Source organism: Lynx rufus, unplaced genomic scaffold (genome assembly GCF_022079265.1).
Source record: "Lynx rufus isolate CCGP_SWC_20201006 ecotype Redwood Valley unplaced genomic scaffold, mLynRuf1.p SCAF_16, whole genome shotgun sequence".
Lineage (NCBI taxonomy): Eukaryota > Metazoa > Chordata > Mammalia > Carnivora > Felidae > Lynx > Lynx rufus.
The window spans coordinates 5,465,816-5,481,214 of NW_025814830.1; the positions used below are offsets into that span (position 1 = coordinate 5,465,816).

The 15,399-nt window shown below is 52.7% G+C and overlaps 1 protein-coding gene across 7 annotated transcripts; it reads left to right on the top strand.

The window, feature by feature from the left end:
* Window positions 1-751: 751 nt before the first annotated feature.
* CABP5 (calcium binding protein 5) lies at window positions 752-10,611 on the top strand. Of its 7 annotated transcripts, XM_047077734.1 has the most exons (6): window positions 752-2,134; window positions 3,065-3,095; window positions 4,066-4,209; window positions 5,146-5,255; window positions 8,294-8,441; window positions 10,065-10,611. In XM_047077734.1, the coding sequence occupies exons 1-6, from the start codon at window positions 2,072-2,074 to the stop codon at window positions 10,088-10,090; spliced, it is 522 nt and encodes a 173-aa protein (XP_046933690.1). In that variant the 5' UTR covers window positions 752-2,071; the 3' UTR covers window positions 10,091-10,611. The 7 variants fall into 7 exon arrangements, with proteins under 7 accessions (XP_046933690.1, XP_046933685.1, XP_046933687.1 ...); XM_047077729.1 differs by having other exon boundaries at window positions 752-3,095; XM_047077731.1 differs by having other exon boundaries at window positions 8,294-10,611.
* The last annotated feature ends 4,788 nt before the right edge of the window (window positions 10,612-15,399 follow it).

Below are 15,399 nucleotides of genomic sequence, written 5' to 3' on the forward strand. Positions count from 1 at the left end.
TGGGAACTGTCTGAACCAGCACCTTCCGGTGGGATTATCCGCAGGGCTGGAAATGCCCTTTATCCGCACGCGGCCGCCGAGCCCTTGAAATGTAGCCAGTGTAACTGAAGGATTGATTGATTGATTGATTGATATTTATTTATTTATTTTGAGAGAGAGAGAAACCGTGCAAGCAGGGGAGGGGCAGAGAGAGGGAGAGAGAGAATCCCAAGCAGACTCCTCACTTGTCCGTGCAGAGCCGGAGGTGGGGCTCAAACCCACGAAACTGTGAGATCACGACCGGGGCCAAAACCAGCAGTCGGATGCTTAACCGACTGAGCCACCCATGTGCCCCGCTGGTGATGTTCATTTTATTTATTTATTTTTAATTTAAAACAAAATTAAAAAAAAATTTTTTTTTAACGTTTTTATTTATTTTTGAGGCAGAAAGAGACGGAGCACGAGCAGGGGAGGGGCAGAGAGAGGGGGAGACACAGAATCCGAAGCAGGCTTCTGGCTCCGAGCTGTCGGCACAGAGCCCGACGTGGGGCTCGAACTCACGGACTGTGAGATCATGACTTGAGCTGAAGTCAGATGCTTAACCGATTGAGCCACCCAGGTGCCCCTAATTAAAAAAAAAATTTAATGTTTATTTTTGAGAGAGAGAGAGAGTGAGAGGGGGAGGGGCAGAGAGAGGGGGGAGACACGGAATCAGAAGCGGGCTCCAGGCTCCGAGCTGTCAGCACAGAGCCCGATGCGGGGCTCAAACTCATGAACCACAAGATCATGACCTGAGCTGAAGTCGGACGCTTAACTGACTGAGCCCCCCCGGGTGCCCCTGGTGATGTTCGTCTTAATCATTTGATCGAGATGGTGTCTGCTCGGTGTCCCCCCCGCTACAGAGCGACTCTCCCGTGCAATTAGTACGTTGTAAGGGGATACTTTGTGCCGTGTAAGTAAATGTGGTCAAGCTTGGCCCTTTTTGTTCCTGTCTGTGGGGATTCCTGGTGTCCTGTGTTATGCTATGTAATCTGTTGTTCTTTCTTTGGATTTCCAAATGGTCCCCGACCTGGCCAGTGGAGCTTGTTCAGGCTGGCGTCCGTGTGCCTTTGCTGTGACCCCACAATGCTGTGCTGGCCTCACGGCCCAAGATTTGTTTCTAGGCGCATCTGCTTGCTGGTCCTGTTCCAGTCATGGGAGCGGCCGTGTCTCCCGGTCTCGGTTCCTTTGAGTGCAGAGTGCTATTTAGAAGTCAAGCCCCAGACGCTAGATGTCATGTAGACGCCGCCTCTCTCCACTCACGCTCACGTTCCCACCCGGCACCCTGGGCCATGCCGCCTCTCTGTGGGCACCTCCCCCTATTTGGATCCCCTCCTGACCCCCAGGGTAGAGACCCTCATTGCCTCCTTGGGCGGTGACACGTGGCTATGACTTCTCTCCCTCGCCAGTATGGATGCCCACCTCGTTCCTCCCCTCCCCTCCCCCACATCATTTAGGGAGACAGAAGAGAGAGACGAGCAGAAGCAGCCCAGACAGCACCCTGTTGGTCGCGATGCGTGCCCGCTTCCTGAAGCCAGGGTTCTGACCCAGTCCCTGGGTTCCTGCATCCGCCAGCTGGCCCTCGCGGGTGGCACACAGCTCCCGGCGGCCAGGGCCGTGCCCTCTACGTCTTTACCCGCCCAGAGGCCAGCAGAGGCCCGGCCTGCGGTGAGCGCCCGGAACGTGAATGAAGGGCTGCCCCGGGCTCTAATCCCCATTTCTGCAATGATGTTTCCAGTCCTATTCTGGGGATGAAAGGTCAGAGCCTGAGACTGGCCTCCCCCCCCCCCTCCGCCCGCCCGCCCCATCCCCGCCCGTCTCACTGGAGCCAGATGGGGAGGCAGACACAGCTCTGATCCCCTCCCCAACCCGAGTAGAGATTTCTGATCCAGCTGTCACAGCTCTCGGACACCAGGGGCCGAGGGAGAGGCAGGAAGAGTTGGCGGAGGAGTGACCGAGAAGATAAGGAGGCCCAGCCACCGCCACCGAGGGGGACGGGAAGGAGGGGGAGCCGACTTGAGCCTGGTGCCTGCCGAGCCGTCCCTGTCCCTCCATGCAGGTCCCCGTGGGCCCCGCCTGCATCTTCCTGAGAAAAGGCATCGCCGAGAAACAGCGGGTGAGGCGGCAGCACGCTTTTAACTGCCAGGCTTTCAGATGAGCAGTGACTCGGTGGGATTTCCCAGGTCGGGTGCGACGGCCCCAAGCCTGACCCTCGCGGTGTCCCAGATATGGGGGCGGCAACGGTGATTGGAAATTCTTAGCCGGGTTAGGAACCGGTCGTGGGGGGCATGGATCCTCCTGCCCCGCCGTCGCTGAACGCTGGTCCCCACAAAAGGGATTCTGAGCCTTGGGAGAAAGAATGGGGTGGGTGGGGTAAGAATCCAGGGGGTGTAGCGGGAAGAATTCGGACTCAGAACTCAGATCTCAGGCGCCCGCTGCATCTGACCTGCTGCACAGCCTGGAGGGAGTGATTTAAAGTCTCCCCGCCTTGGGAGGGGCTCTGCCCCTAGGAGCTGTGTGACCTCAGGCAGTTTCCTTAACCTCTCTGTTCCTCCGCTTCCTCTTTTATAAAGATGGGAATGCTATTTATTTGGTCCTACCCTGCACCGCGTGGTTCTGAGGTTTAAATGAAGGGACTGTGGACGTCTCGCCCAGAGCTGGCACTCTGAGCACGTTTGCTCTGATTCTAAGCCTCACTGTCTTCTTCTGGAAAAGGAGGGGACTGGATTCCATGGCATCCAAGGCCCCCTTTCAGCACAGTGGGATGGATGTCCGTTCAGGAAGGGCAGAGGGAGAGAGATCAAGATTCCAGGACAGGAGAGAGGAAATGCGAAGCGATGAGCAAGAGGGCGAGAAGCAAAGAGCCGTGGGTGGGAGGCAGGAGGTGAGCGAAGGAAGGGAAGGAAGGGGTGGGTGGAACGAGCAAGAACGGAGGAGAAACAGGAAAGGAGAGGGATCCCTCAGAGGAGGGAGGGGACGTGGTTGGAGAAGTGGATGCTGGATCCCTGACCCTCTCCAAATTCCCTCTCCCTGCATTCCTTTCCAGGAAAGACCGCTGGGACAGGATGAGATCGAAGGTAACCTCTGTCCCCAGAAGACACCCCATGGTCGTCTGCCACTAAGCTGCTCTCTGTGCATCTCCGTGTAGACCCTTTCGTCCCACCTCCCTCTCCTCCCACTTAGCCATGATTTGTGGAACTCATGGTACTTTAGGCACCTCCCAAAGTGTTTAGAAGGCAAACCCATCCCCAAGTGTCTCGGAGATCCAGGAGTGACACATGCATGAGTTTATTTTGAGAGAGAGAGAGAGAGAGAGAGAGAGAGAGAGAGAGAGAATCCCAAGCGGGCTCCATGCTGTCAGCGCAGAGCCTGGCATGGGTCTCGATCTCATGACCCGTGAGATCATGACCTGAGTAAGCCAAAATCAGGAGTCGGACGCTCAACCGACTGAGCCACTCTGGTGCCCCATATGCCTGACTTTTTTTTTTTAATATTTATTTATTTTTGAGAGACAGAGAGAGGCAGAGCATGAGCAGGGGAGGGGGAGAGAGAGAAAGATACAGAATCCAAAGCGAGCTCCAGGCTCTGAGCTGTTTGTTAGCACAGAGCTCGACGCGGGGCTCGAACCCACGAACGGCGAGACCGTGACCTGAGCCGAAGTCGGAAACTCGACCGACTGAGCCACCCAGACGCCCCTCCATATGCATGACGTTTAAGGTGAATCAAAACCTATTGGTTTTTCTTCTGGTGGTTTTGAAGTTTCCCATAACTTCACCCCCAGAATCTGAGACTCCGGGGCCATCCCTTTGCGGTCTCACGAACCGATTCCACTTGCACGTTGACATCTCCATCCACATTTTGTACGTCACCCCTTTTCGCAATTTTGGTTTTCAAAGACGTGTTCCTCGAGAAGTCTCTAGTGGGCACCTCCCTGATCGTTTCAGGGGATGCCAGTCTGCCCCGTTGACTGTTTCAAGTCTCCCCAGCCAGTCTGCCCCATTCACCGTTTCAAGTCCCCCCCCAAAGTTCTTCTCTCTTCGCTTTCAGAGCTTCGGGAAGCGTTTCTTGAGTTCGACAAGGACCGAGATGGGTTCATCTCTTGTAAGGATTTGGGGAATCTCATGAGGACGATGGGCTACATGCCCACAGAAATGGAGCTGACTGAACTGGGCCAGCAAATCCGCATGAACCGTGAGGCCGGGGGCAGGAAGAAGGACTGGGGCTGGGGGCAGGCTGGTGGGGGGAATCGGGGAGGTTGTGGAGGCTGAGTGGCAGGTAAGGAAGAGGGTAGGCGGCCCTGGGAGTCCGGAAGCCACTGGGAGTCCGAGCAGCTCAGGCTGTACTCGGGGAGGCAGCGTTTGAAGTGAATAAAAACGGTGACCTTAGAGGCAGGATCTGGACTCAAGGCCCATTTCTATCATTTACTGATTGTGGGTTTTTTTTTTTTAATTTATTTATTTTGGGGGAGAGAGAGCGACGTGGGGCTCGAACCCACGAACCGTGAGATCGTGACCTGAGCCAAAGTCGGACGCTCAACCGACTGAGCCCCCCCAGGCGCCCCGACTGTGGCCCCTTTTGAAAAGTGGAGTCAACCCCCACTCTTGAGTCTCAGTTTCCCCACCTGTCAGGCAGAAATGATGTCACTCCTTGTGCGATTGCGACAAAGGAGGTGACGCAGGTCAGGCTCTTGGTTAGGGATGTAGGTTTACTGCCATCACCACCGGCTTTTTGAGAAGGAAGCCGGGCCAGAATCGCTCTGAGGTTTGCTTCTGGGCACGTCACGGAGGAAAGGAGGTCGAACACCAGGACAGGATCGTGTTCCTATCTGGAAGGGACGTGGCTCCCGTTTAATTCGCACTCCCCCGCACACAGACCAAAGGAGAAGCGAATGTAGATCTGAATCAATTAAGAGATTTGCTCGAGGTCACACGGACAGCTGCTTACTGCCACCCTGTGCACCCCATCCGCCCCGGTTTGGATTAGAGGGACCCTGGGGCCCGGGTTGGCCGAGAGGGAAGGTTCTCAGAAGGTAGAGAGATCAGAACAGGTCTACCTCGAACAGACCTTGAAGGTAATGGTGGCTTAGGCACACGGAATCTCACTTAGACCTGCCTCTTCTGTCCCCAGTGGGTGGCCGTGTAGACTTTGACGACTTTGTGGAGCTGATGACCCCCAAATTGCTTGCGGAAACGGCGGGGATGATCGGCGTCCAGGAGATGCGCGATGCCTTCAAGGAAGTGAGTTGAGAGTTTTGCGATGCTAGAAGTAGTTGAAGAAAGCCCAGGGGTCTACGATTGGGCTTTAAGCGGGGACAAAACCCACCCACACCGATTTTTTTTTTTAATCATCGCAAATAACGGTGGGAGTAAGCAGCCCCTTATCTCAGTCATGCATATGGGGAAACTGAGGCTCGTGGAATTTACTAAATCTTACCCAAGGTCCTGCAGTCCCCTAGCCCATGTTAGGACCTCTCATCTCGCTGTCTGTAATGGGAAGAAGGAATCCAATAACTTGAGATCCCAGAGGGGAACGCAAAGAGATAATCTGGTTTAACCCAGATGCTTAACACATGAGACCCAGGGAGGGTAAGGCATTTGCTGAAATGCGCTCATCCCCCGATAAAACGCTTTTCTCAGAGCTTTCAATACAGGTGGCGAAAGTAAAGAACAGCATAGCGTTTGGAAGGAAAGACTTTGGAGCTGTGCAAACGTGGGTTCCCAATCCCAGGAAGATCTCCCCCTTTCAGCTGTGTGATTTTTCTGCCCCAGCTTCACATAAAGATCTAGAATTGCATCGTCCGACAGAACTGCCTGTGATCTCAGAAACGCTCTGTCCAGGGCCCCTGGGTGGCTCAGTCGGTTGAGCGTCCGACTTCAGCTCAGGTCATGATCTCCCGGTTCGTGAGTTCGAGCCCCGTGTCGGGCTCTGTGCTGACGGCTCAGGGCCTGGAGCCTGTTTCGGATTCTGTGTCTCCCTCTCTCTCTGCCCCTCCCGTGCTCATGCTCTGTCTCTCTCTGTCTCAATAATAAATAAACATTAAGAATTTTTTTTAAAAAGAAAGAAAGGGGGGCGCCTGGGTGGCGCAGTCGGTTAAGCGTCCGACTTCAGCCAGGTCACGATCTCGCGGTCCGTGAGTTCGAGCCCCGCGTCAGGCTCTGGGCTGATGGCTCGGAGCCTGGAGCCTGTTTCCGATTCTGTGTCTCCCTCTCTCTCTGCCCCTCCCCCATTCATGCTCTGTCTCTCTCTGTCCCAAAAAAAAAAAAAAAAAAAAAAAAGTTGAAAAAAAAATTAAAAAAAAAAAAAAAGAAAGAAAGGAATGCTCTGTCCAAAATGGTAGCCACTGGCCACCTGTGGCTGCCAAGCCCTTGACACATGGCCAGTATGACTTGAGGAACTGATTTGTTCATTTTCTCTAATTTTGGTTAGTTTCAGTTCGATTATTTATTTAATTTCCTTTGACATTCAACAGAATATAAATTCAATTTGTTTGAATTTTAAAAAGGAATACACAGGGCACCTGGGTGGCTCAGTCAGCTAAGGGTCTGACTCTTGATCTCAGCTCAGGTCTTGATCTCAGGGTCGTGAGTTCAAGCCTGCATTGGGCTCTGCGCTGGGCGAGAAGCCTACATAAAAATAAATAAAATAAAATAAAATAAAATAAAATAAAATAAAATGCTCTGCGCTGGGCGTGAAGCCTACATAAAAATAAATAAAATAAAATAAAATAAAATAAAATAAAATGCTCTGCGCTGGGCGTGAAGCCTACATAAAAATAAATAAAATAAAATAAAATAAAATAAAATAAAATAAAATAAAAATAAATATAAAAAAATAAAATAAATAAAATATAATATAATATAAAATAAAATAAATAAAAAAAATAAAATATAAAAAAATAAAATAGGGGCGCCTGGGTGGCGCAGTCGGTTAAGCGTCCGACTTCAGCCAGGTCACGATCTTGCGGTCGTGAGTTTGAGCCCCACGTCAGGCTCTGGGCTGATGGCTCAGAGCCTGGAGCCTGTTTCCGATTCTGTGTCTCCCTCTCTCTCTGCCCCTCCCCCGTTCATGCTCTGTCTCTCTCTCTGTCCCAAAAATAAATAAACGTTGAAAAAAAAATTTAAAAACGTGGCTACTAGCAAATTTTAAATCAGTCATGCAGTTCGCACTGTATTTCTCCTGGACGGCACTGCTCTGGGGGGGATCATGTTCCAGGCTGAGGAAGCAGCAGGTGTGGAGGGACGCTGGAAGGCAGGAAGGCAGATGAGGGCAAGAGCAAGGTCTTGGAGCTTGGAGTCCCGAGCTGGAGAGAAAGTAGCAGGCGATCAACAAGGGGCAGAGTTGGCGGAAGCAGGGTCAACCTCGTAGGAGTTTGTGTGTCTCGGAACGAGCCAGGATATCATGGAGGGGGATGAGGAAGCCACTGGACAATTTTCAGCAGGGGATGCGAAAAGATCTGATTTCTGTTTTATGTTGTTATTTTTTGTGTGTTATTTTTTTAAAGTTTATTTTTGAGACAGAGAGAGAGAATCCAAAGCAGGCTCTGTGCTGTTAGCGTGGAGCCCAATGCGGGGCTCAAACTCGTGAACCTTGAGATCGGGAGTGGGATGCCTAACCGACTGAGCCACCCAGGTGCCCCTGAGTTCTGTTCAATTTTTTTTTTTATGTTTTTTTATTCTCGAGACAGAGGAAGAGAGAGAGAGAGAGACAGAGCATGAGTGGGGGAGGGGCAGAGAAAGGGAGACACAGAATCTGAAACAGGCTCCAGGCTCTGAGCTGTCAGCACAGAGCCCGACGCAGGGCTCGAACTCACGAACTGTGAGATCATGACCTGAGCCGAAGTCGGATGCTTAACCGACTGAGCCACCCAGGGGCCTCTGATTTCTGTCTTAAGTGAACAGAACAGGAGGTCCTGAGATGTGGACCACCATGGGATCTAGAGGACCAATCAGGGGACCGTCATGACGGTCCAGGCAAGAGACGATTGTGGCTTCAGCCGGGTTAGCATCAGCGCGGCTAGACGAGACTTTCTGTGCGGGTTGGTTAGGGGTGTGCAGCATGGAGGTTTGAAAATAGTTCATTAATTTAACTAATATTGCACCGTGGGGAAGGCACCGTTTGGGGGACCTGCCACGGGGCGGTGAACACGACCGTGAAAATGACCCGCCCTCCGGGAGCTGAGGACATTTTCGAGTGCACGACGGGCGCTTAGCTTAGCTCCCGACCGCTGTGGTTGTGGTCACGGTCCTTGCCAACACCGCGCCTCTGCCCCGAGCAGTTTGACACCAACGGGGACGGGGAGATCACCCTCGGGGAGCTGCAGCAGGCCATGCAGAGGCTTCTGGGAGAGAAGCTCACCCCTCGCGAGATCTCGGAGGTCGTGCAGGAGGCGGACGTGAACGGAGACGGCACGGTCGACTTTGAAGGTGACCTCGCGAGGGGGCAGCCGCCGCGCGGGTGGCTTTCTCAGCCAGGGCTCACTCCTACCTCCCCCGTGCCTGTCCCTCCCTGGCTCACGGGGCGCCTTTGTCGAGAACGAACTGTCCCGTCGGGAGAGTGGACCGGTCACCAGCTGGGGCTCTGGGGTCAGATGCACGGGGTTCAAATTCAAGGTCGTCTCTTACCTGACCTAGCCACCCAGAGAAGTCACGCGTGACGCTGCTGCTCGTTCCGGGCGGGAACGCCCTTGCCCCTTCCCGCTGGCCCAGTTTCAGTTATGCCACCGGAAGGTGCTCCCACCCCTCCTCTCGGCGCCCCCTTGTGCCTCCGCCGCAGCGCTGAGGGTGACATCACCCGAGCTCATAATAGCGCCTCGCCTGTTTCCTCCCGAGGAGGCCCCGGACTGAACCCTTCTTCCCTACACACCCCGGTCCTGGCACAGAGCTCGTCCCACGTGTACTGAGGGATCGGCGGAAGGGAACCCGTGGGAATCCTGGGCGGATGGGAGTCGAGACCATTTCCGTGGGAGACCTAACAGGGAGGGTCAGAGTCTCATCATGGTGACTCTAGTTCAGGCGCCCCAGCATCTAACTGCTGCCGGGGGACAAAAGCGGAGTTCTCGGTCTGATACTCAGGTGCATCCCTGGTGTGACCCCCACCCCCGGCCGCACTTCTGTCCCCGCTCTCGGGGTCGCTGCGCTCTGGTGCACACTGGGTGCCTGCTCTGTGTTGGCTAAATCCGGTTTCTCCCTCTCTGACGTCCCTTCCGCTTCCGGTACCTTCCCCGGTGTTCTCCATCCCTCAGGAATCGGCGCAGCTCGGTCTCTGCCATGAAGCGTCCCTTCGTCCTCAGCTGGCTGTATCCCCCATATCTGTGGCCCTACAAAGGCCTCCCTGTCCCCCTCCCTTCAAAGGACGTAATCGCCGCAGACCTCGCTGCCTTGAGTTGTGTTGGCCTCCTGGGATGTCAAATCCTGGAGGCCGGTCAGGGATATTCTCTGACCCATCAGCTTGTAATTCCCAGTAGGGAAACTCAGGAGGCATTTATGGCCTGGCTGTAACTGAGGAAATCTTGTCGGGATGCCCGCTGGGTCTCGCCAGGCTCAGGTGTACGAGGGGCATCACTGAAAGTCTGGACGAGCTAAGAGACAGATCCTCGGGCCAGCCCCGCGCAGGGGAAGGACAGATGGACCTCAAGACCTGGGTGGGGCCCAGAAGTTCATGGGGCGTGGAGTCACCACAGAGTCAGTGCATTCCTTCCGAGGTTTTCCATTCACCGTCCACGTGGCCTCAGGCGCATTGGTCAACCTCACTGGCCTCCGTTTGCTTATCTGGGAAATGGTAGTTACGCCTCCAGGATCGGTTGGAAAGATGAAATAAGATAGTCATAACGATTGTGTAACGCTTCATGGGTCTTGTAAGCATTCTATCGTTTAACCGTCTGGAAAACTTGTGTAAGGTATATGGCGATCCTGTGATTCCCATTTTGGAGACGAAGAAACTGAGGAGCAGAGGGTTTCCCAAAGATCACCCTTGGTTCCTGACACATAGTAAAGGGCTCAAAAAGTGCTCTTACAAATCGGCGCCTTACCAGGGGCTTTTCTTTGCAGAGTTTGTGAAGATGATGTCTCGCTGAGGAGGTTCTGGAAGCCCCCGGTCTCTCCCCACCAGGCAGGCATGGACCCCGCACTTGTGGAAGACCAGATCCCCTCGGGCCCGTCCAGGAGAGAGGGTGGGAGGGTGCGTGGTGACTGGCCTTGCATTGTATGAGTCGAGGCTGGACCAAAAGTGATGGCTTTGCCCGGATGGCGGGCGGGGTGAGGGGGAACCTCTCTAGAATGAGATAAGAAGCTAGAAATGAGATCAGGACCAAGGTCAGCGCCACCCCACCAATTCCAGAGGTTAATGACATCTCGACTTCATGTAACCCCCAATGCCTACACCCCAGCAGAGTCTCTTCCCTGGTGTCCTCTTGGGTCAGACTCTCAAAAAGCTCAGCCCATGGTCCACCCTTCCCCCTTCTTGCTTCAGCTGCTTCAGATTTCCTCGGTTTCTTTCTGTCGGTAAGAGGGAGGCATGACAATCTTGGGGCTATAAACAGGGTTCCTGGGAAGACCGGGCTTGGAAATGGTTCCATTAAAGAGGCTTCCAAAGTGAGCTTAGTCCGTTTTCTTGATTTCCTGGAAGGACAGTCTGGTGGTGGTTGTTTTTTTTCCCCCTCCTGCCTCCTACTTCGTGGTGTAAGATAACTTGGGTAAGATACTCAGGCCACTGAATTAAACCATAAATCTGGATTACGGAGGTTTAGGGCAAGCTGATCCCCGGGGAATTAATCCCCTGCAAAATGTCATCGCGCAAAAGAGAAAGAGGATGGGGGAATTCTCAAATCCTCAGCTCAGCCAGGTGGTGTGGAAACTGTTCCTAGAAGCTCCCTGCCCCGCCCTCCCCGTGTCTGTCTGCCCTGGGTGCTCAGAGCAATTGCCTCTGGTAGGTGGGGAGTCGGGCCAGCCCTCACACCCTGACGCTGACCTGCACCCTGAAACCAGAGGGTCTTTTCCTCCTCACCTCTGCCCGTGGGCAGGACGCCCCAGTAACGCAAGGTCCCCAAAGTACAGGATTCGTGTCACGTCCTTCCACCGAGTTCATTTCACTTTCGAAACCCACTAAGTAGTTGTATGCAATGGGTCATTGGGGCTCAATAGCCTCGCTTTATAGAAATTTAAATTTATTTATTTTAAAAAAAATTTTTTTTTCAACGTTTTTTATTTATTTTGGGACAGAGAGAGACGGAGCATGAACGGGGGAGGGGCAGAGAGAGAGGGAGACACAGAATCGGAAACAGGCTCCAGGCTCCGAGCCATCAGCCCAGAGCCTGACGCGGGGCTCGAACTCACGGACCGCGAGATCGTGACCTGGCTGAAGTCGGGCGCTTAACCGACTGTGCCACCCAGGCGCCCCTAGGATTTAAATTTAAAAGAGTGGAACCAGAATAATATATTTCCTAACTTCTCGCTGTGGCCACTTCCCTTTTGCCCTTCCTCCCTCCCTCCCTCCCTCTCCCTCCCTTTCTCCCTCCCTTCCCTTCTGGCACTTTATTTATTCAGTAGTGATGTATGAAGTGCTTGCTGCATACAAGGCCCTCTTCCAAGAATAGCTCTATCTCAGTGAATGAAATACACAGATCCCCGCCGCCAACCCCCCCCCCCCCCCGCCGAGGAGCTTACATTATGAAGAGAAGAGACAGACACGGAACAAAATACATGAGTAAATATAATACTAGTTAGTATGGCAGAAGATGGAAAGAGATATGGAGAAAAATGGAGCAGGAAAGTGGTTAAGGGATCTGGGAATGAGGAGGAGTCCCCAGTCCCGGTAGGGGCAAGGAGTCTACTGAGCACCAGGGGCATATGGAGGGGAAGAGCACCTCAAACGCAGTGTTGGGTGAATGCAAAGGCCCTGAGGCGGGAATGTAGCTGGCCTGTTGGAGGGATAGCAAGAGGTCGTGGTGGCTGGAGGGGGGTAGGTGGTAAGGAGTCAGAATGGTCAGAGGTTAAACCGTGTGTGTTCTTAGAGGCGTTTGAGGACCTTGGAGGGCTTTAAACAGAGTGACATAATCCAGATCACCCTTTAAAATACGGTTTCTGCCTCCTGTCTCAGCTCTATCCCCTTCCATCCATACACCTGTCCATCCCACTCACCTATTCAATGTGATATTTGCTGAGTCCCTGCTATATGCCTGGCATTGTTCCAGGTGATGGAAATACAGCAATGAAAAGGTAACTGACCTCAAGGAGCTTGTATTCTAGAGGCACGCAATCCCCTGGGATCTTCCATGATGATGGAATGTTCTAGATCTGCACTGTCCATTCGGGAGCCCCTCACCACCTGTGGCTATTAAGTTTTTGTTTGTTTGTTTTAATATTTTTATGTTTTTTATTTTATATTTGAGAGAGAGAGAGAGCACGAGCAGGGGAGGGGCAGAGAGAGACAGAGACAGAATCAGAAGCAGGCTCCAGGCTCCGAGCTGTCAGCACAGAGCCCCACACAGGGCTCAAACTCACGAGCAGTGAGATCATGACCTGAGCCAGAGCCGGATGCTTAACTGACTGAGCCACCCAGGGTCCCCATGACTATTAAGTTCTTGTTTTTTTCTAAGTAATCTCTACTCCCGACATGGGGCTTGAACTCATGACCCCAAGATCAAGCATCACACGCTCTACCAACCAAGCCAGGCAGACACCCCCAGAAATGACATTTCTTAATGATGGGCTATCTCAGGTTGGGTTCCCAGCGTCCCTCCTCTGAGTATGCAGGAGGTTTATCAAGGAGTGTCCTTAGGCTCGGTACCTGGGGAAGGAACCGGAATGCAAACTCACACATTGCAGCTGAGCCCACGGAAACTCCTGACCTAGCTCTTCTGACTTGTCCCCCTGGGGTTGAACTGGCTGAACTTTTAACCTGCCCTCAGTCAACACTTGCACACAGGCTGCCCTGGGAAGAGCATGACCTTGCACAAGGGAGGTTACTCCATAGCTGAGGACATCCCTGATTTGGGACTGATGGCTGACGACTGCCTGCAGACAGCATTGGCCAGAGCTGGGCAGGTCCTCTGCAGAAGAGGGATCCGGGGACACATCTCCATCTCCAACACTGAGTGGCTCAGCAGAGACCAGGGAAGGGGGATTCCACACAAGCAAGGCACCGAGGCTGGAGTCAGAGTGGTAGCTTCGAGAACAGGGCTGTGCCTGGGTTGAGGGGGCAGAGGTGGAAAGTTTGTGAGGGAAGGGAAGTCTGTCTGTCTGTCTCTGAAGTCTTGTGTGGCAGCTGGGGGCAGGAGAGCCAGGTTTCCTGTGGCCTGTTTGTATGTGATTAAGGAAGGATGGGTCATCTGGTTGGTCTTGATCTACAGTGGAAAAGATCTGCCATGGGATCTTCAGGCTTCTCGAATGTCCCTGCAACCTCGTTTCAGACAATCAGATTGGTACCCAATGAGGCTGAATGGTGAAAATCTATTCCTGATGTCTGCATGCAGTGTGGATAGGGGTAGCAGTTGCTCAGAGGGTTTCATGAAAGAGGAGGAGGGGGGAAGGGGAGGGGAAACGAACAATAATAACACAAGGATGCATCTGGGCTCACAGGGAAGCAGATTCTGTAATCAATTACTCATGTCTGCCATGGGCATGGGGAAGGAATAGTTGAGGTAGTCTTGCAATGAATTTTCTTTTCTTTTCTTTTTTTTACTTTTTTAATGTTTATTTATTTTTTAGAGAGAGAAAGAGTGTGAGTGGGGAGGGGCAGAGAGGGAGGGAGACACAGAATCCAAATATGAGCTATCTGCACAGAGCCCGACGTGGGGCTCGAACTCATGGACCTCAAGATCATGACCGGAGCCGAAGTTGGACCCCTAACCGACTGAGCCACCCAGGGGCCCCCTTGCAATGAACTTTCTACCTTATGTTTACTTACTAATTTATTTATTAATGATTTCATAAGTACCTAAAAATGCTCCACCCAAATTTATGGTTTCCAAGAAAGAGACAGCAGGATGCAGTTCCTTCCAAGGGGCCCCTGGGCTGAGAATCTGACCTCCTACCAGGAGATTCACCATGCATTCCAGGTCCCTCACGGAATCCCATTCCAGGAAGCACAAAGGCAGCCCCCTGGGGGATTAACTGTGGGCTCCTTTACTGGTGTTTAGGCCACATTTCCCCCCTCTGTTCTTCACAAAGGACCAAGTGATTAAGCAAAATGGCGGACAAGGTATTTCTAAAGGTGATTAAGCTCGAAAGGAAAAGACGAAGCAGGTTCCACACTTGGTATGTCCGTCTTCCTCTGAAGATGTTTCTCCTCTCCTTGAAAATAGAATCAAAAGCCAGCATTCAGGTGACAAGTGTGCACTGACTCAAAGTGTGATGTGAATAAAAAAGTATTGCATTGGCTTCCAAGACTGAGTCAGAAGAGGAGGTGGCCGAGCCAAGAGTGGTTAGACCTACCCCTGCCCCTCACCTGGCTCATGGTGGCCGATAAGCCACTGAGCCCTGAGCACCTTAACCTCACCTCTACTGTATTAGACTTGCTGAAAGAGGGACCCAAAGGAGAGAGTTGTGCTCTGGTGGACAAGAGTCAGAGGCTGGGCACTAAGAATGTTCTTCATTCTAGCCAAGCCTGGGGACGACTTGTGGGTGATTTTTAATAGCCACCCTGTTAAGATGGTACCCAGAGCCCCAGACCTATTCCGTTGCCTCTCTTCTGTTCCAGGAAGATGGTTTTGATGGCCAAGGCAAAATTCGGGAGGAATCACTAAGTTTGGTGTCATCCCTAAGCCACATGCATCATAAGGGCAAATATTGCCAGAAACACCAGAGCCATCCACATATCTGATGAAAGGGTTCTGTTTGTTAAATCCCAGACATCCTGAGTAATTAGGTCAGTGGACCCACACAGGGGGTCTGGGGAGAATACTGGAATCAGAAGAAAAGACTGGAAGGGAGAGAGAAGTTGGTCCTGTGGAGAGAGTTGAGGACTTACGTGCAGAGGTGGGGGAAGGACCCATGCAACGAGGAGGAGAACTGAACCCTACCTTTTTCTCTGTTGGCTACTCAGTGGGTAGCAGGTCAATAACCTGGTGCATGGCTTTTGGGGCCCAGTGAAGTCCTGGTCATCTCCTTTCAAGGTCATCTTTCCTTCTCACGCCCCAGTTTGAGAAATTCCATTCTCCTACTTTGCACACCCAAGGCTTCCCAGACCTAACACTTGGCACGGCACCTCTCTGGGTCCAAAATGGTTCATCCACCTCTTACTAATCTGGGAAGCTCTCCCCGTCCCTCCCCCACCCCCACTTCACCTCATCTCTGGGACAGGGAGCTCACCTTGCTGGCAACCCCAGTGAATCGTGCTGGAAGGGACGGATGTCACCTTCACAGCGGCATTGCCCAGGTATGCTAT

Coding starts and splice junctions, on each gene's coding strand:
- CABP5 (XM_047077728.1), top strand. CDS start 2,750: ATGGCATCCAAGGCCCCCTTTCAGCACAGTGGGATGGATGTCCGTTCA. Junction 3,096..4,065: donor GGGACAGGATGAGATCGAAG/GTAACCTCTGTC, acceptor CTTCGCTTTCAG/AGCTTCGGGAAGCGTTTCTT. Junction 4,210..5,145: donor CCAGCAAATCCGCATGAACC/GTGAGGCCGGGG, acceptor TTCTGTCCCCAG/TGGGTGGCCGTGTAGACTTT.